Source organism: Polypterus senegalus, chromosome 1, assembly GCF_016835505.1.
Source record: "Polypterus senegalus isolate Bchr_013 chromosome 1, ASM1683550v1, whole genome shotgun sequence".
NCBI classification, from domain to species: Eukaryota; Metazoa; Chordata; class Cladistia; order Polypteriformes; family Polypteridae; genus Polypterus; species Polypterus senegalus.
In genome coordinates, this window is record NC_053154.1 from 270,219,056 (window position 1) to 270,240,954 (window position 21,899).

The following is a 21,899-nucleotide window of genomic DNA, read 5'->3' on the forward strand; positions in this document are numbered from 1 at the left end:
CAGCTCTTTGGGATTGAAGGATTTACTACTTTAATGCTTTTAATTGTCTTCAAAATTCCCGATAAATACAACCTACCTGCTCAAATTCAGACAGCTCTTGAAGAATGACTTGTGTTTCGGTACATTGTTCAGAGAAGTCCCCAGAAGGAAAAATTTCATTTAAAGAAGGGAAAAAGGTTAGTTGGTTGCACTCTAGTCCATTCTCATCAACATCTTGTCTCATGTCTTGCCCTATAAATAAGAACAGCATTAAATAGAAAGGCAGGTTTAATCATTCGGTTTCTTTTGACTCCTACAGTGCTGCATGCTCATCCAGTCCAATGTAGACCATGGCTCAGTGGTAAAAGTTCAGGTGTCACACTGACACTCAAAGTCAGTGACTTATGCCAGGCAGGATGGACTGTAAATGGCTGTTTTCACCTGAGAGCAAGTGCTCCTTGAGTAGTCCATGACAAGAAAGTAGTGTTCACTGTGGTGGCAGTTGCCAGGCAAAATACAGAAAGTTTTAAATTTTGTTTTGACCATTTTTTGGGGGATGCTACAAGAAAGATACTTTAAAGTTTTGTAAACATAATGTATGACATACTGTATACTGCAGTCTAGAACTTGCCTTAAATTGGATGGTTTTAATTGCTTCGTTTTATAAGTAACTGATTTCTGAAAATGGAACAGTTTTAAACTAAATAGCTGTCAGTCTGTCACACAATTAAGTAAAATAAAAAGCATTGTACTATTACCTGAAATCAATCCAGTGCCCTCAGTGAGCCCTCTAGTCTCTTCAACAGGATTAAATTTTAAATAAAATCCTCTGCAGAATGTTGAGTGCTACAGAAGAAAGACAAAATGATTTCTATAATTTTGTGCATTAATCATTATTTAACCTTTATTGATTCACTTGACAAATGCGACTAAAACATACGTAGCCACAAGCTGCAAAACGGCACTGAATACAAAATAATGGTACTATATTATTGTCACATAAGATGATGCTAATTTGATGGCCTGAAATTGCTGGTCTGTTTTTAGTTTCACTGTGTCTTGTGAATTGTCCTTTTTCGTTTTTTTTCTTTTACCAATTAATTTTAAACCATGACTTTGGTTTAAAATTGAAATGTATTAATATTTTCAATTTGGCTAAAAATGAAGCTTGCTGTCCTTTATATGTGTCATTTGTTTCATATCTTGCAGTGCTTGCCTACAATTTGAGTTGTAAGCACAAAGTAATTTTGTGATGTCCAGATTTCAGCTGCACTGCTTATCTGTAGATGTCACTAAATTTATAACATGTACAGATTTATATTCCTTTCTGTTTAAGAATAGGGCAGCAAGGTGGCACAGTGGTAGCACCAGTGTCTCACAGTAAAGCCAACGTCACATTATGCAATTTGTAGTTATGGGTTGTGTCAGACTTGCCAACTGTGGTAGCTGATCTTGTCGCCACACCATGTCAGTCTAAATGACTAATAATAGATGCCCATGTCAAATTTATTGAATGAATGGTGACCTTATAATGCAGTCGTGCTCACCCCCTTTTCAGACAGCCAATGGTGTGCTGCCTGAAGCAGCCACTGTTGTATGAAAGGTTAACAGCTTTGACAAGTTCAGCAGTAATCTGTCCTTTTTTTTTCATTTTTCCATTCTGTCGTGGTACATAAAATGAGCAACATCAGATGGATGAGCTCGTCTTCTGCTTATGAGTTCAAAAACACCTGCATTCCTTATTCCTCATCGCTGCTTCCTATGCATTGTACTTCCATATCAGCATTTAATGGTTGTCAGCTCCCATGCACACAGAGCCCACCCCCCAAGTAAAGACAAAATCAAATCCATTTGATTTTTATCATAGCAAGCTATGGAGTAGTTGAAGTGTATTGTCGAGTATATCACATTACAACGCTGGCTTTACAGGGGCACGCCACTGACTTCCTGAAACTCGCTATGATTATGTAAATAAAGGACTCAAGTGAAAATCACTGGAAATGATCTGCTGTGTGGTATCAAGTCTCAATCCGAACTCTTTTCCTGTGTAGTTCCTAGTTGGTGGTACTAGCTGCCCACCTCCATCTGATCTGCTGACACCCTCAATGTATTTAAGAAACAACTGAAAACTCATCTGTTCTCTCAATATCTGTTTAATTGATTGACAGGAAAAAAAAACTTTGCTCTGTGACCTTTCATATTGGTTGATTTATTGTTACATTAGGTTTAATCAACTGTTAATCTATGACTGTTCTGCCATTAACTTTTGTTACCTGTCCTACTACACTTGCTGAACAAACAGGCCCTAGCCTAACGTTATTTGATTATGTTCACCTCTTTTGTAAGTCACTTTGGATAAAAGCGTTTGCCAAGCAAACACATGTAAATGCAAATGTGTAATGTGGTATCCCCTTAAGGAGGTCAGGGTTCGCATCTGGGTGTTTCCTGTGTAAAGTAGAGTTTGCATGTTCTCCTTATATCTGTATGAGTTTCATCCGGGTGCTCCAGATTCCTTCCACAATACAAATATACGCACGTTAGATGAACAGGTATTGCTAAATTTGGATTATTTTGTGTGTGCTTGCTCTGCAATGAACTGGCACCCTGTGTGGTTGATGTTTCTGCCTTGCACCCAGTGATTGCTGAGACAGGTTCATGCTGTCCCATGACCCTACCCTGGATAAATGGATTTGAAATGGATGGATTAGTGTTAATTCCTCCAAAAACTCTAAAAATAAAATTACACTTTTTTTCTATGCATTTTACATTGTAGGGGTGGCACCGAGGGGCAGTTCTTAGTACAGACTGTCTCACAGCTCTAGAGTCCTAGGATTAATATGTTTGATGTGGAGTTTGCATGTTCTTGGCTGTGTCTGAATGGGTTTTTTTCCAGGCACTCCAGTTTTCCTCCCAAACCCCAAAAATGATGGGGAATGCTAAGTAGGAGCTTTAAACTAGCTCAGAATGACTGAGCAAAGGCTCGTTGCTCACTATCTTTTTTACAGTTCTTTAAAATATTTCACCTCTGCTGTGATGTGGTTGATTTCTGTAATGAAGCATTCAGAATGAGTTTTCTTTTTGATAAAGGATACCCTTCTCATATTGTGGACTGGGCTGTCAATCCAGCCATAGGTATACTTCATAGCATCTGCTCTAAGATGAACTCTTCACATTGTATCCTAAAACTCCCACAGGTCATCAAACAAAATGTCCCAATTTTTAAGGCTGATCCTTCCAAAAGTGCCTTTTTCCTAACTCTGACTTGATCTGCATCCATTGACCACGTAACCTATGCAAACGTCTCCTCTGCAGCTCACTTCACAGAGGAGAGCCACATTCCTCACCAAGCACACTGAGGTGTAACAGGAGCCGCTGTGTCACTTGCAAATATGTCACCAACAATATAATTGTATCTCATACTTCTGGTAAATTCAATATTAAACAACAGGCCTCTTGATTGTCTAAAAATCTTATTTGCTGTATTTCTTTTAGGAAGTGTCCAGACATCTACATAGGTGAAACAGGGAGATGACTTGCAGACCATTTCATGGGACACTTTTAGGTTGTTAAAATCAAAAACCTTACAAAGATAATTTTAGAACACATCACATCACTTGATCATAGCCACATTGATCTCTCTGTGTTCTTTCAAAGGGCTTCAAAGACACTTCATAAGAAAAACAGAAGAAGGTACAGTAAGCTCATTCATAGCATGGAATTATATATCTCTCCAGGTCTTATTGACTGACTAACTTTTTAATCTCTCCTTCATCTTTTCTAATGGCAGCTTTGTCTCACCTAATGTCACATTTACCCTTTTCATCTGCCTGTCGTTGTTCTCTCCTTCTCCTGCTATACATGTTACCTGCTCCTTCCTTTTCAGTTACACACCTGATGAAGGCAATACAGTCAGAACATTGTGTCTTTAAACTTCTTTCACTTTCAGCGTGGAAATAACCTTTAACCTTTTTTAAGTTTGTGGGTGTGCTTTCAAGTTCTTAACTAAACTTTACAATTTATTGTGTATCACTATTCTGAGAAACTGCATATTTTATGTAAAGCTATATTAAATGGTGATTAATGTACAATGAAAGTACCTTCTCTATGTGCTAAGATTTTCACCACTCTGTAACAATGTCTCATTGCAATCTATAATACTGTATCTAGTAATGTATTTATGTGGGTAATATCGCTACTTCAAATCATATATATTATACTTAGGAATCAAGCATGTCCATTATGAACTCAGTTAAATCTGAAATGTTAAAGGGGAAATGTTAAACATTATGATTAAAATTATTATAGTTAAAACTCACTTCAGTTTTCCCCTCCTGTTGGACATTCTCAGGGTTGTATCTTCTCAGTTTCCTCCTCATATGTGGAGGGCCCTCAGATGGATCAAGTACCCATGCAAGTGGAAGGAAGACTCCCTTATCTGGTCCAAACACTCCTCTTTCATGAAGAAGCTGATTCTCCAGCATCATCCATTTTGTTGAAGATCTACCGTTATCACACTGAAGCTTCTAATGGTGATATTGCAAAGAAATAACCCATACTTCAAAATATTACACTTTTAGCCATGCAGACATGTATATACACACTAACATGAAGACCTGTGTGCTGTGCATTAAATTACCTGCATGTGACACTTAAAGTGGGTTGTAAACATGTCCTGACCAGTCTTTCTGTAGTAATCTAGGCAAGACAAAAATACCTATAAAAGAAATAAGTATATAAAAATTAAACAATTATCTCCTTACAGATAGACATAGATAATAAAAGAAACAAAAGAAAAATAAAAAATGGTGAATATTCATGTTACATGTTTTTGTCTGTGTGTGTCTGTGCGGGTTTTCAGCCCAAACTTTAAACTTGTGCATGTTAAATTAATTTAAATTTCCTCATTAATCATGTATCTGTGAGTGTGTCAAAATGTTTTCTGATGGCCCGCCGCTACATCTAGATGTAGTTACCATATAGTAAACTTAAGAGTGTTTAAAGAGGCAGAGATCAATCATTACAATTTTAGGGATGTTCAAAAAGATCATCACTAAGCAGGAAGACGTCAAGTACATGTTTATCAAGAAACCTTTCACCAAAACAAAAAATTTGCATAAAATTCTTAGTCAAAAACTGAATTAAAGTTGCAGTTTGGCTATCATTATTATTTTTTTAATTTAATTTATTTGTGGTGGCTCTCTTTCTGGTGATTTAAAGTTAAGACCTGAGTTGATATGTGCCACCATGTTATACAGAAACAGCACAATTACAGTACTTCTTGCATCACATGGCTAGCAATGAGTGGCTTTGTCATCAACAACATGGCAGTGGCTCTCAGGAAAACCTTAAACAAAATGGCGTCATGATGATATTTTGAAAATAACTGTAAAAATAACAACAGTAATAATCTAAAAATGGACAAGAATGAATTAGGAATAATGCAAACAATCAAACAAACTGAATTAGGACATACTCCAAAGAGATCCTGACAAACAGGCTGTGGCTCACCATTATCCTGAACTGACAAACTAATGAAGCTCACTGGCTTCAGCTTTAAAGCGAGATAACTTCATAGGAACCTAATCTTTTCATTCACGTATTGATCTAACTGTATATCTCCCCATTCAATTCCCGATTTCATTTTTTTAAATTCTAGGTATGAAAATAGCTGAGTCAGTCCTAGCTGAATCAGATGCAAGACAGGATGCAATCCAGGTCTGTATGCTAAACCAATGATGGGCATACTTGAAAACACTCATAACAGGCCAGCATATAAAACAATACGGTATGTGTTATTAAAATTCACAAAGGAGGTAAACTGGGTTGAGGTATGTATAAATATTGGATACAAATTTTGTCAAGCATACAAGACAAGGACATGTGTAATGGGAGGAATGTGAAGCAGGGAGGAATTTGAATGTGACACCATTACCTTAAATTCTATTTACCCTAGAATTCAAGAGGACAATCTGGAGGACCACTGATGTCACTTGGGGTGGGAGCACAAATAAATCTACCCTTTCCACTTTTTGCTCTGCTATTTAAATCCTCCGGCTATGGGAAGTCCTTTTTATTCTGGACCAAGCCATAAAGAAGATCTGTTCCCAGAACAGCTCTACCTTATTTTTCAAAGTACATCAATATTGATGGATTTCTTCTTGTCATTTTGATCCAAAGTCATATTCTCACCTTGGACATTAAATGGGGTTATCCAGTGGTACCCCAAACTGTTTATCTTGTTTTCTCATTATTATATATACAGTGTGTGTGTGTGTGTGTACATGTATATGTCTAATATAGATAGATAGATAGATAGATAGATAGATAGATAGATAGATAGATAGATAGATAGATAGATAGATAGATATTTTCATTTTATGGCATATGTATCTGTTATAGGCTATATGAATCTGCTATTGTAAAATAACAGTGCAAATAATATATTTAACTGTTGCCAGCATAAACAACAGCAATCAGGCACTCTTTAATATAGTATACTGCTTTGCCAACATTATTTTTAGTGGACAACTGTGTATCCTTTCTTTATGCTAAATTTAATTTGCAATTACTTCACATACTGTACTGAAAGCCATGGATCCAAATTTAATTGTTTTCAAAGTGCTATAATTAAGTTAAACCATAATATCTTATTGGTGTAAGAAAGCTGCTGGATCTTTGCCAGTGGCGATGTCCTGCTGATATATTTCAGAAATTGACATCACCCTGCAGGAAGCCCCTATGTTGCACTGACAATATAGCTGTATTTGCTTTACTTAAAGGATCATTTAGTTAATAATCACTGTGGTGTCCCTATCAAAATGGCTGGTATCCGCATGATGCTGTTATAAAGCCTGACCTACAGTGCCCATTTTCTCTGCTACAGGGAAGACTACTTAACAATATGCATCCCACTTAACATTAGTGTTGACAGTTCCCTCTGTTAAGTGAACTATTATAGTAATGTTGCATTTTAATGAACTAGAAAGTGACAGTTCACTCATTTTCAAGCACAGCAATAAGGGTTCATTTACCAGACACAAGGAAAACACAGAGGTGGTATTGAGAAAACTGTGTTAAATAGTGGACAAATACCAAACTATAACCAAGCAACAAACATGTAGGTTTTGAAAACACATCTAATAATTATAAAACACCTATGAGGTGGTAGTCTGGAATCAGATAACAACAACAACAACAAAAAAAATAATTAAAACTTCATGGTAAATACTATATTTTTTCTTAGCAATATATCTGAACACATTCTTAAATGCTATGTATTTTATGAATTAGTTCATTTTGATTTTGCCACTTTACATATCCAACAACCTAAAATCAACTTCCTTGAACATGGAAAAAACAAAAAAACAAATCACTTCCATCTGATTTAATATATTATAGATATAATGCATTTGCTTTCACATAAACACTGAAACAGATTGCAGGACAAGAAAATGTTCTATTAATGGCAATAGACATATTTGATTTCTCTGGAAACAATAATATATTATTTGATATGTATTGATTTGTAATATAAAAAATGTAAGGGGAAAGCAATCCACTATGTGGTATGTACCTTATTAGAAACCTCAATTTACATTTCCTTGAAAATGAAGCAGGTAACAAAAGATACATTCTTGTATGATGTCGTTTTAAGAGTTGACCTCACAGTTATTTTTAACTCTTCTATAACACTAGAAATCATTGTTGGTTTATTAGAATATTAATGTATTTAAACCCTTAAGATTCTCAAGTCAAAACTTATTTACCAGTTTAAAAATATTTCTCATACTCTGCACTTAAAACCATCATATTATCTACCTAGTGACCCCATTCATAAGTAAAGCAAATGTTAATGATGATATATGCAAGCAATAAAATCATGTATTAAATAAAAGTAAATTGTTGCTATAAGCATTTTGAATTAAAAATTCAATTCCTTACACCCCTCTGCAATTAACATCATGCTAATTTACATTTTAATTACTTCCCAAGAAATCAGTACCTTTGTTGACAATACAACATAATGTCAACTTCATTGTGTGCTGTTGGTGAATGCCTAATGAACTTAATTTGATAATTAGTGATGTTAATTATCTTTCTAATACGAAGATAAAGATATTATGCAAATGATACATTCTCTTTCAGGGGAAAAAACTTAAAGGTTTACACTAAAACAAATGCTAGGACACCTTCCGTAGGTGTTAACACATCTGCCTTGTTCATCTAGCATCTGAGAAGTGCACTGCCATCAGATTAGTAGCTTTTTAATTAGCAATAGCTTGCCATGCTCACAAAGGACTGCCTTTTCGCACATCAATAATGAACTTATTCAACAAAAAAAAAAACACTGTCATAAACAGTTCAATTCCATTGTATACATTGAGATAGCTAAGATAGAAATCTGACTTTAAAGAATATAAGGTAAAAAGAATTGGGCAGTCAAATAAATTATTATTTTTCAAAATGTATACAATAACACATTATAATTGTCTATTTCTATTGTATAAATACGGATATTTTTCATCTTATTATGGTATAGAACTCTCTCTGGGCAAATGCCATGAACTCACCTTTGATTCAATCATGCTATTAAAAGGTATAAACACCTAGCCAATGACACTTCTGGACTGTAAAAATGAAAGTTCTGAAATGATTTTTTCATCCCATAATAAATTATTGTTGCCCTAGGTGGTAGATTTTACTTGTATAATATCTCAAAGAAGAACAATTTATCAAAGAGCCTGATAAGCTGTCACTCCGTGATATGATAAAGAATAACACAAAATGAATAATGCTTCATCAGATTGGGACTTTTTTTATAATTAAAGCATGGTTTTGTCAACAAATAGAGACAGCAGTTGCAGAAACACCAATTTCATGCACTTGTGCCTGAATAATATCTTTGTGCTTCCTTTTCCAGATGGCAACATTTCCACCAGAGAAAGTAATGATGTAGGCATATTTAGGGGGGAAAAAAAGAAAGAAAAAAAAAAAAAAGAAAAAGAATAACTGAGTCTTTAACCTTCAACAGCAAAAAGCTTGTTCTACAAAATGTTCCTGGGGATAAATTAACAAATATCAATTACATTGCTCACTGAGGTGTAATCAGCTGTAATAATCAAAATTAATTTTAAAAAATAATTAAACAGACCCCAGGGCGAATTGCCCATGCTAAGCAGTGTGACGTCACTGAATACATATACTTGTACGTGAGCTCTTTATAAATCACCAGTATACCTGCCTCTCAAAAATGAATTTGACTATTAAGAAGCATCTACTGTATACGTCTAACTTCATTAAAAAATAATAATAGTATGGTCAGGCAGTAGACAGGATTTCTGTTTCAAACTACTTGGGATCTAGGCTGAATTAAGGGAATTGGACAGAGTTTACTTTTTTCTATATATACTTAGTTATCCTCTGGCATATATAAATCAATGTACAAATCACAAATATAATTCCATATTTTTCTCAAGTATGCAAGCACTGGAAGGTTAACTGGTTTGTATGAGTCACTATGTTAAGGTGGTTTGCAGTATGCTAATGTCCCATTCATTTTTGGTTGCTGCTTTGTATCCAATGTTTGCAGGACTCTCACAATCACAAAAATATTAAGTACCTTTGATAATGGATGGATGGATTTATTGTCAGTATGTGTAATTCAACCTTTGCCTGTTTTGGAATAGTGAATTTTCTTTGTGTAAATATGAGCAGTTATCTCTTTTCTTCATTGACACAATATCTTCTAAATTCACATTTTGACCAATTATTCCACTCCTAAATCCACACTACGAAATGTGTGTTTAACATGCATGCTGTCCCGCTGAAGATATTTAAATAATGACAGACTGTTGTGCTCCATTGGTGGTGTTCCAATTTAAAGATTGCTGTTTTTGTGTAGCAAGGAGCTTTTAGTTGGTTTGCAAGAATTATGGATAGTGTTGCATGTCCATAGGTTTGTGTGTTCCACTAATTTTTGCAGAAGATTTATTAAACATTTTGGCATTATCACTGGTTCCATTTCACCTCTAACTAAAAAACTATGCAACATTTCCAATGGACACCCAAGGTGCAAAAAACTTCTGGAAACTGAAAAGCTCTGTTCTGTACAGCTCTGATACTGAAGCACCTTGATTGTTCTAGATCTTTTGAGTTAGAGGTGGATGCTTCTTATGTAGGTGTAGGAGTGGTATTATTGCAAAGATTAGTGGATTTGGGTAGAATTCTTTGTGCTGTGGGTGACAGAGAACTATTAATAGTAAAAGTAGCTCTTAGGAATGGCATTATTAGCCCAAGGGATATGAATATCCTTTTACCTTATTCACTGATCATAAAAATGTAATCTATCTTTAAGTTTGGTTAACAGATCAAATGCCTTTCGGGCCAAAGTTCCTGATGGGAAGGAATTTGATAATGATGAAGTTTGCTCATTTCTCCTTCAGTGGGATCATGATCAAATGCTTCCTGGATATCCAGGCATAAACAAATTAGCAGAATGTATTAATTAATACTGATATTAAAGAGTATGTGAAAACTTGTGAAGAGTGTAACAGCCCTTACCTCGTCTATATCAACACAGCTAGGAAATCTTACCTCTTTTTCAAGGATATACTATAATGTTAGTGACAGTAGAAAGAATTTCAAAGGGACCACATTTCATACTGTTAAAGAATCAGGTATTTTTATTTGTGAATATTTTCGCTTACATGGCTATTAAAACAATTATTTATTTAACAATTTGTATTTAGGTTCTGGAAATATTTTACCCACAAAGTAATGGTCAAACTAAATGGGTAAGTGAAGACTTTAAAAAATATTTGTAAGGTACAGTAGATTCATTACAGAAAGCATCTTCAGTGAGAATTTCCTCATTTGGGTGCTTGATTGGATACTAACATCTTCTGTTGAGTTTATATTTTCATATGCATAGCTTTTCCTATAATTTTTAAATATTAATCTTAGATAATGGACTTTTGGAAATTAGTTTAAGAGGTTCTATTGATGGAAAGAACTTCTGCTTCTGGATGTGCATACAGAAAGCAAAGAGACAGATACCCCTGAATTTTGAACAGTGAAGAAGTTTTGGCTTACAATGCAGGCTATCTACTTGTGGATTCCTCTTTGGAAACTTGCATTTAGTTATACAGGTCCCTATTCCATTATTAAGTATACATGCCAGATTTCATATAAATTAGCCTTTCCAGGTCATTCTAGAAATCAGCTGCCATCTTATGTTTCTCAGCTAAGATGTGTTACCTCATTGATACCAGCATGTACCAGCTTCAGCAAATGCGAGCACAATTGCCATATTCAGACAGCTAACATTTGAATTAATCGTTTAATTTTCAGGCTCTCGGATTGAGAACATATTGCTGTTTTAAAAAACAGTTCATCAGAGACAGTCAGCTGTCCTCAGTATGCCTTTTTTCAAGAGGTTAACGTTTGCTGATCAAGCACTAACAATACTGAACAAATTACAGTAAAGGACGACCATACAGAAAAGATACAAATTTGAGTGCCACATTATTGCAAACAAAGCTATTTTATATATGTTGAATATCATCAAACGTAGAGTTTTATTTATCAGGTAGTTCAAAAGCAAAAAAAAATAAAATACATTTGACTTTACCTGCATGTCTCCTTCAGATTCTTTGTCAAATTTTCTATATGCTGTTCGCATAGCTGTTGATATGGTGTTGCTTACTGCATTTATCCTCCCTGACTGCAACTGGGGCACCTTGCTTTTGCTTAATTTCTTCTTTTGAGAGGCTTAATGTGGACAAATACAACCGAGAACTTATTAGTTAAAACCAAGTTGGAAATTTCATACCAATAGAATATTGCTGAACTGAATCCTGCAATGCTGCAATTTTTTTGGAAGAAAAAAAAAGTGAATCATTAATTTTCAACTCCTTTATAAACTTATTGAACATTTACACCATTAGCACCACATTTATTTTATGAAGATATTTAAAAAGATCAATTATAATAAATATGAATTCATGAAAAGCCACCAAATTTAAATTTGAAAAATAAACAGGGTCCCTATAGAAAACCACTTGCACAGTGTACATATAGGATGGTAATATACAAGTCATTTGAGACGTGTACACTCACTGACCATATTATTTAGTACAACTGCTCAAGTGCTTGTTAATGTAAATATCTAACCAGCCAATCACATGGTAATTTGGTGTCAACAACATAAAAGCATGGATCCATCCGGCCTTGTATCAACAGTTCAGTCTGGTGGTGGTGTCATGGTGTGGTGGATATTTCTTACTACCAATTAAGCATCATTTAAATGCCACAGACTACCTGAGTATTGTTGCTGACCATGTCCATTCCTTTATGGCCATAGTGTACCCATCTTCTGATGGCTACTTCCAGCAGGATAATGCATCATTTCACAAAGCTCAAATCATCTCAGACTGGTTTCTTGAACATGACAGTGAGTTCACTGTACTCAAATGACCTCACAGTCACCAGATCTCAATCTAAAAGAGCACCTTTGGGATATGGAGGAACAGAAGATTTGCATCAAGGATGAGCAGCCGACAAATATGCAGCAACTGCGTGATGCTATCATGTCAATATGGACCAAAAATCCCTAAAGAATGTTTCCAACACCTTGTTGAATCTATGTCACAAAGAATTATGGCGTTTCTTAAGGCAAAAGGGTACTAGCAAGGTGTACCTAATAAAGTGGCCAGTGAGTGTATATGCTGCAACAAAGTAAACCATTTGGAAGTATAAGAAGTATGAAGCAAAGATTCACTTTCCAAATTACATGTATTTCAAACAAAAAAATATATGATAATATATTCTAAAAAGTTATTTAAAAATACATATTTTCAATATGTTTCAGGAACCTTGAATATTTGACACCTTTCTTTAAGGATTTTTGCAAGAGCCAAGTCACTGATTAAACAAAAACACTTCCATTACAGCCTGATGCTGCACATGAAAAAAAACCAATTAAGTCCTATTCTAATCCAGTATTATCATTTGTTTCTATAGAATAGTGATGAGCAAACACTGTGGAGTTTGCTTTGCTGTGAGCTTGGCAAAATCATGGAAATGTACAGGAACATTGCTGGACTTGGCAAAATGGATTGGAGTCAAACGGAAACATGGAATTCATTTATTTTGTGGGAATAAATAGTGCAATGGTCTTTCAAGTGTCCCCAAGGGCTGGAAAGGTATCTGCCAACTATGCTGAACTGATAGTTGTGGCCAAAAGTATAACCTGATCTATGAGTTAGGCTCCTAAGGTTTGTTTTGATTATGGCTTACTGTGTATGCATTCATCCACTTATATGGACTTGGTGTGCAGCAAGTTGGCTGCAGCTCAGGCCAACTCAAAGATTGGTTTGGGTTACTGGAACCTCGCTTTTTGAGATTTGGAGTACCGTCAGATAATATATGTGTAGCGATACGTACCTGCACACCCAGAGTCTGTGATGCAAGGGGTCAATGTTTAACACTCAGGGGGCTGTGCCTGTCAGTACCCGATCTGTGCTACCTACTGAGGAGCATAATATGCTTAAGCTAGTTCGGGGTAATTTTTGCTAAATCGCTTGTAATTCGACCTCTCCAAATTAGAATCATTGCTGTTATTGAACTATCTGGAGTATAAACACATGTTTGGTCTCTTTGTAAAGGTAACATTCTCTAGTTTCACCCTTAGTAGTCAGAATCACTGTAGGTGTGACTGATCAAAAGTTATGCACATTAGAACTCACAAAAAAAACGAATTTTTTTGTTCTCGCCTAAGTTTTTTTATGAAAATAAAGGAAAATAAAGCTGCAGTAGGTAGGTGTGGACAGAAACACACTATGTACCAACAGAATAACTTGTTGACTACTCAAATTTCAAATTTGAAAAGAATACCTGTAAAAATGACATTTTTTACACCAGTTTTATGTGGGCATGCCCAGGGGCTTTTAGAGGGACCATTATCCACATTTTGGAACGTATGGAAAAAGTGTAATAACTTTTGAATGCTTCAACCCACATATATCAATAAGGGCTCTACTGAAAGCTTACACCTAAAGGAATCTATATCTACACACAGTGTCATTCTATTAGTTATGGAAATTCATGTTCCATAATAAAAACAATAAAAAATACACATTTCTATGTAAAAATAGTCAATACAAGTTATGGGCCAAAAATATATTTATATTTTTTATTTTTTACTTTTTTTTTTTATAAAATGCACACAAACTATATATATTTCTTTTACAAACTGTTACAACACAGCTCAGCGTTTTTCCATGTGCCACTTGATGGCAGCAATCACTAGCAAGCAGAAAGCACAAGGGCGTGGCACATTGCTCTCTCCCATTACACGTCCCGTATGCCGGTTGAATACTTTCGCAACGCGTACATGCATCTATTATTTAATCGAGCGTTTATTTACGTTTAAACTTCTACTTTTATTTATATTTAAACTGCGAAAAAACTTGGCGAAATCACAATAAACAACCACGCACCAACTCTGCAGACTGGCACAAATGCCACCTTCACGTAGCTCCGATCGTTTTGTTTACAAGTTAGTATAGCAAGTTACATATCAAAATGCTCGGCTGCTCATTGGCTGTAAGTTTTGAGTGTCAGTCACAATGTCCAATCAAACTGGTAGATTCTACCAGAGTTTGAAGTAGACGTCATCATCTAAGCTTTCTGCGACACTGGTTGGCTATGCGAGGTGCCAGTCAACCCCAGACCCGTCGTAATTGGCCAACTTAGGTGTCTTTCGAAAGCTAACACTTCCGTGTTTCATGCGGTAGCATGGTTATCGCCGACAGAAACAAATTACGTCTAATATGAGCAATATAAGTGAAAAAAAATTACTTAGGTGGTCTCAAGTTATGAAACGTTTTCTGGAGTTTTTGTCCCTTTGAGAATATATCGTGTGTTTTGGACCTAAATCGTTTTACTGGATTATATTCGCTGGAGCCTTACGGACACAATGGGATCAATACTGCTCGGAAATATTGATGTTTGACTTGCAGGGGGTCTTCAAAGGTAGGCACAGTCAACTCTTAAAAGTATGTACTTCTCTGTAAAAAAGGCTTTAGTGTCAGTGCTGTGGTTGTTGTGTGTCAAAATGGTTTATATCATCGGAAGACGAGACTTTGAAGTTTCATTTGATGGGTAGGGTGTCGAAATGCATGGCAGATGGGCATGCACACATTACTGTAACGTTTTTGAACCGATGTTATGTCTCGGGACCGGTACGTGTGCGCGTTAAGAGGCTAGCAGTGAAGATAAAATGTATAATGAATACATGCAGAACAATGAAGTATTTTCATGATATTGTTAATATTGTCAGATAATCCACTCCTCAAACAAAAATACTGCAACTTTTTTTTTTTTTATAATTCTTGTGGGGTGCAGATTGGCTTGGAGTAGTGACGTCATGCATGTGTGAAGCACATCAGGCAGTGACCTAAATGTAAGGTGGAGTTTGCTTACAATGCGCATGTGCAAACTGAGCATCAGAATAGGGAAGAATGGTAATTTAAGTGACCCAGAACGTGTCATGGTTTTTGGTGCCAGATGGGTTGGTTTGAGTATTTGAGAAACTGCTTATCTACTGGGATTGTCACGCACAACCATCTCTAGGATTTACAGAGAATTAAATGAAAAAGGGAAAATATCCAATGAGCAGCGGTTATCTGGGTGAGATTACCTTCTTGATGCCAGAAATCAGTGGAGAATGGCCAGACTGCTTTGAGCTGATAAAAAGGCAACAGTAACTGAAATAACTATTCGTTACAACAGAGGTACGCAGAAGAGAATCTCTGAATGCACACCATGTCGAACCTTGAATGTAAGGTGGAGTTTGCTTACAATATGCATGCATGAAAGTTCTGTGCATGGCTGCTACTGCTCTGTGATGTCATTCTGGCCTCACAAGGGCCACTAGATTAAAACTGTTAATCTAAGATGGCCACACAATGTTTTCTAGCAAAATATTCAGTAAACAGGGTAAACAAGAGCATATTCTCTTCAAAAGACACTTTGGCGAATTTCACCAATCAATACTACTAGTGAAATGAATGAAAAATAGAAACCCACCTACAAATTGTTGCCAGGCTTTATTAGCCGTTTCCTCCCACAATGGTGTAATTTCAGAAATGCTCACTCCAGTTGCTGTGTGTCCTTGCTTTACTGAAAGATCAATTTTATAAGTATCTTCTAAAGTGTGTCTTCTCTCAGACAGCACTTTATTCCACGTACATTCTAGTAAGTATAAGAGTTCTGACTGAACTAGAAAGGAAAACAAAATAAAAATATATTCTATACATTATCAAACAGATTTTAACACAAGATTAGCTGAAATAGTAGGGATAAAACAAACATACAGTATTTTTGAAAGGTTGCATTTTAGAAAGTAATTTACCTGCAAATGCATCTGGTATTTCACTTGCAATGTTTGTATCCACATTCTTGTTTGGTAAAAAGTTAAATAAAAAACGTTTTGCATTTTTTTTGTTAACTTTCCATCCAAAGCCATCAGGATCACTAAAATATGAATATCACAAATAAATAAAAAACTTGTAATAAGAAAACAGTTTTAAACGTAATAATGTTTCAAGTGTGTAATATTGTATATACAGTTACTATAATATTATACTGGCTTTACTAAGCATTGAGCAAAAGATCTGCAGATTTTTTTCTAGGTTTAATTCACTGTGGGTTTAACTTGACAAATGACATTGACTAACTTCTACAATCAAATCTAAACATGATTTACTAATATTTTGAGTGTTTCCTTCAGCCACCCAATAATAATTCAGCACAGTCTCAGCAGAACCTCAAAGTTAAGGCCTGTTTGATATTTGTAAATGTCTCCAGTCTTTCTGAAAACAGAAGTTTTGCTATACTTTATTCATGGAAGACGTTAAAATAAGAACATCTTTTATATAAAATGTCCTGAGCTGGGTACTTAAGAGAAGTCAGAATCTAAAATGATAATCTTTATTTTTTTTCCCATTTTCTTTTCTCTCTCTCTCTCTCTAAACTTACTTGTTTTTTTTTTTTTTACAGAAGAGTGCTTTTACCTTTGAACCCCATACTAGGACTACTCTGATGTAGAACTAACGTCAGTGTCAGGGGAAGATGTCAAAACTTGTAATATCTAAAGTACAGTTTACACTGCCACTGCCTGAGACCATTGCACTCCTGAACTATAAAATATTAAAGGGTCACCATAATTTCTCTCAATACAAAAATAATGGTGGAATTGCACTGATATCCTCCCAATTCAAATGGAGCTTCCTCTACTGGTGTTTCTGTTAGCATAAATGTTTCCTCATGGACAAATAACAATCTTTTTCTTTGTTTCTTTCTTTATTTCTTTCTCTCTCTCTATCGATTCTACTAACGACGGTTGTTGTTTTTAATGCACACTAGGTTATGAATTAGTTGGTTCCTTTCTGTTACTGAGGATTTTGTCAAAAACCTTCTCCTTCCATGTGCTATGTTCCACACATTGTGACATCAGCTTCAATGCAACACTTGGCTCTTTATTTACACCGTCTGGCTCTTGACATTATGCTTGCAAATGTCTGTTGCCTTAAAAAAAGTTTAGTGAGTCCGCAGGGGAAGTGCACTTTCAGTGAGAAGTGCTTTTTTCTCCTTCTGTTTGATATATCACAGCAGGAGGGCTATTTATTGTTCAGCCAGTAAACTTAAATGACATCATTCAAGACTGACAACAGACAAGTTAATAGACGTTTCTCACGGGTAGAAAATCCTTTCCTAAAAGAACATTTTTTTATTGTAGTATCTCATGAGACATACAGTATCTGTTCATACATTTAAATAACTGGTTGTACAAATACTTCATAATGGAATGTCAAAGATAACATGAATAACAAAAATAACTAAAGCTGCCATTATATGTGTAGATATACACTTAAATGATCAAAATTATTTTAACAAAAGACACAACATAACTGGCAAGCTTAAAGGAAACTGCTCAACAGGCCTTGACATCATTACATTAATTTAGAAAGATGTAAAATATCTAACAAGTAAAATATCAAATGGAGAAATTCATGTCCAAATTAGGTTCTCTCAAAAAATGAGGTATAGTACAAAAGCATTCATACAACTTCCAGTAGGTATTTAATTATTCACAAAACAGAATTAATATTTTTATACAAATGACTTGTTATTAAAAAATATCTTGTTGTCAAATGTGGATCCTATTTTGACTTAAATTGAAGCGTGTCTTTATTTTGATATAGGGAAAGAATGTGCACAAGCATATAAATAAAACAATAAACAAGACCCTAACAGCCCCTACATACTGTATAATATACAATAAAGTTGGGCCTGCTTTGTCTATTTTCCTATTTATTTTCTCGTTCTCACTCTCCAATGTTCTATTCATGTAAGTTCAACACTAGGGAGCCTTCAGTTCAGTTCATGTCCAGACTCCAGACTAATTGAGCACTGGCTAGGAGAAAATACTGTATTTCTGTCCTTTGCAGGAGTTTATTCTGGAATCAGTGCTTAATTATTTAATTTCCAAAACAGTTCTCAAGTTGGTACAAGATAAGTTGTTTCATATTTCAAATATATTTAAATGTACTACATACTCCTTTAAATCAGTTCCAAATAATGTATAAGATGTTCCTAAATGGATTACACATATATTTAAATCATTAAAACATTTGAAGATTAAAAGGATTTGCATAAGTGACTATTGAATTATGTAGTAACTTACTATTCAAGTAAATAAAACTTGGAAGAATAGTCTTTTGTTTAATATTACAATTTATTTCTTGGTACAATTTTTAAAAATTAAGCAAAAAAAAAACAAAACAAACAACAGAAAAATGAATGTAATAAATTCAACTGATGTTGTTTTTAATTTCAGAATAAATTAATATGATAAATAATGAATTCTGGTACTTACTTTCCTGATTTAATTTGAATCAAACAATGCATTAAACAGGTAATGAAGTTCACATTTGAATTGTAGGTTGCAAAGATAATGTCCCATTGTTCTTGCAAGACTTTTAACGTGTTGACAAGCATTTGAAGATCTGATAATGACTGTCTTGATCGTGACAGAAAATACAGTATAACTCTATTTAAACTGTTATACAGAATGCTAATAAGTGTTTCCCTTTGAGAGTACGCCTTCTCCGTTACCTGAAAATAATAATAAATATTAACATCCTTCACAGAACTAGATTAGGTGATGTGAACAGTTATTATATTTACATTAACTATTACTGGGATCACACAATATTTTTTTTTATTTTGCTCAGTAACCCTCACTGTGAGCTTTTAAACTAACATGTAAATGCTTTAAAACTGAACTAACTGGAAAAGTATTTAGTTATTTAAAATATTTTGATAGAACACTTCTTGGGTGCAAGTTTTGAACATATACAGTACAAAAATGAATGCAAAACAGCAAGTATAAGAATTTGTAGGCGTTTGAGACATTTCACTGTGCTACGTACACATGACCATAAATCTGACTGACTTCACTTGATGTAACGTGACATTTTGCTCATATGCACACACAGTATGCTCTCTCGTAGACAAATGTATCTTAGCTTGTGTTCTGTACTCAAAACTCCACTGGGAATCAAATGAAAGAAGGATTGCAAGTGGGTGAGGTGACAAACCAAAAATGCTTGTAAGTAAAGCTGCAGTGAGGAGCCCTTTGTAGTAGGTGTTGGTTTTCTTTTTTTGTTATCTTTTCTTTCAGAAGTGCTGCTGAATATGTAAGTAAAATACAGAGAATGTGTAAATGAAACAAACCATACCAGATGCATATGAAAATTGTCTGTTTGTAAGGAGCATTAGGATTACGTGAGATCTATCCTCTTCAAGCATATACAGTAGAGTGGCCTCCATAAGGTTTGGGATAAAGACACATTTTCCCTTTATTTACCCCTTTATTCCACAGTTTAAAATTACAAATCAAACAATTCAGACATGATTAAAGTGCACATTGCTGACGTTTAATTTAAGGGTATTTGCATACATTTCGGTCACATCGTGTACAAATTACAACACTTCTACATTTCAAGGCACCATCATGCTTGGGGGTGTAGCAATGGCAGATATATTAAAGCAGTCAAATTTAGTACTTTGTTGCAAATCCCTTGAATGCAATGACTGCTTGAAGTCTGCGATTCATAGACATTACCAGGTGCTGAGTATCTTATCTGGTGATTCTCTGCCAAGCCTCTAATGCAGCCATCTTTAGCTCCTGCTTGTTTTGAGGGCTTGTCCCTGCAAGAATCTCTGTTTATTATAATTCCTTCTGAGCATAACCATCTGAAAAACTTTCTAATAGTAACGAAAAAAGTGATACTGTACTTTTCATAATGAAAGTGGGTTTGACATATATAGAATATCAGAGATGAGATAGCAAATTAAGATACTTATTAATGCAAATTCATATAGATTCTGTATTTATTTGGTTTTCTGTTAAGTGCTCAAATGTTTCTTATATCTGATTGGAGTTGTCAGAAACAATACAGTAATCCCCCGCCTATCGCGGAAGTTACGTTCCAGACCCACCCGCGATAGGTGAAAATCCGTGATATAGAAAGACCACTTTTTTTTTTATAGTTTAAGCCTTAAAATACCCATCTCACACGCTTTAAACACATGTAAACTTATTAAAACACATTTTGTAAACATATATTTAATGTGGATGTCGGGCTAAGGATATGAGTAACATCTCTCAATTACAAAACATTTGAACTTCACGCAAGACAAGGCAGTGAGACAGGATAAGAGCTGCTGTACAGGCTTTTAAATGATTGAAATGCAGAGCGACAAGCTGAAAAAGCATCTTGGCAGACGCAGCACAGAGCCAGCACAAAGTTCACTTCTCCTTAGCCTGTTTTCAGCTCCCCATGTAGTGTGCCTCCAGAAGTGATGGGGGAAAGGGGGGGGTGGCTTGAGCGAAGAGATCGTCACAAGATCCGAGCGCTTCTCCTTAGTGTGCGTTCAGCCGTCACACACCTCCTCCTCCTTCAGAACGCACAGAGCAAACAGAACAGCAATCTTGGCAGAAGCAGCACAAAGCCAGTAGCTGATCTGTCCCCTTCTGCTTAGCGTGCGTTCAGACCCCACCCTTCACAATGCGGGGAGCATTATAAGTGCCGCGAGAAAGAGATTTAACCACACCCGGGCAGGAAATAAAGAACAAATATTGTTTTTACAAATGTTTTAAAGTAAAAATGAAAATAATGCATATGTAACAATTCCCATGAAAATAACAATCTCTTTAAATTGTTTATCTGGTAAACCAAACGAGGATGTGGACGAGCAAAGCAAGCAGGGGGTGGAGCCGCCTAGTGATAATAATAGTATTACTAAATCCGCGATGTAGCAGGGGTGCGATAGCTGAACCACGATAGAGAGGGGGATTACTGTATACATTTTCTAATGAATTCAGCTAAGAAAAGTTGACATTTCTACAACAGTATCGGCATATAGCTCGATTTGGAGAAAGCCCCAATGGTTGCTGATTTTGTGTAAAAATATATTTCTTAATGAAAGGTTAAATGTGAACTTGAAGCAGGAAAAAATAGGAAGCATTACAGATGGGGAATACCTCACAATAAAAAGAAAATTAAAAAAAATGATAAGTAATATCACAATAAATAAATCTATTACATGCCTGGTGTTGTAAAGGAACAACATGATCAGATAAGAAGTATTCCAGTTTTTCAAAGAATGAAACTTACCACAACAATTTGTTCGGTAATGAAAATGAGAATATTTTGAGGCTCTGTGGAAAACATCTCGGTGTAAAGCTTCTCAACCAACTTTTTGGAGAAAAGAGCAACATTTTCTATCAATATAGCAATCTTTCCTTGTTGTTTATAGATGGATTTCTTATCATCTATGAAAACATAAAG

At 35.2% G+C, this 21,899-nt stretch overlaps 1 protein-coding gene across 5 annotated transcripts in view; it reads right to left on the reverse strand.

Moving 5' to 3' along the window:
- Positions 1 to 21,899, reverse strand: part of wdfy4 (WDFY family member 4) — a 235,119-nt gene that overhangs the window by 86,051 nt on the left and 127,169 nt on the right. For all 5 annotated transcript variants that reach the window (XM_039773975.1, XM_039773981.1, XM_039773989.1 and 2 more), the window contains 9 exons: positions 21,726 to 21,883; positions 18,920 to 19,158; positions 16,394 to 16,515; positions 16,069 to 16,260; positions 11,609 to 11,748; positions 4,616 to 4,693; positions 4,296 to 4,502; positions 738 to 825; positions 77 to 231 (listed from right to left, as the gene is read on the reverse strand). In XM_039773975.1, the coding sequence (XP_039629909.1) occupies positions 77 to 231; positions 738 to 825; positions 4,296 to 4,502; positions 4,616 to 4,693; positions 11,609 to 11,748; positions 16,069 to 16,260; positions 16,394 to 16,515; positions 18,920 to 19,158; positions 21,726 to 21,883 (1,379 nt within the window). The remainder of the gene's footprint in view (positions 1 to 76; positions 232 to 737; positions 826 to 4,295; positions 4,503 to 4,615; positions 4,694 to 11,608; positions 11,749 to 16,068; positions 16,261 to 16,393; positions 16,516 to 18,919; positions 19,159 to 21,725; positions 21,884 to 21,899) is intronic.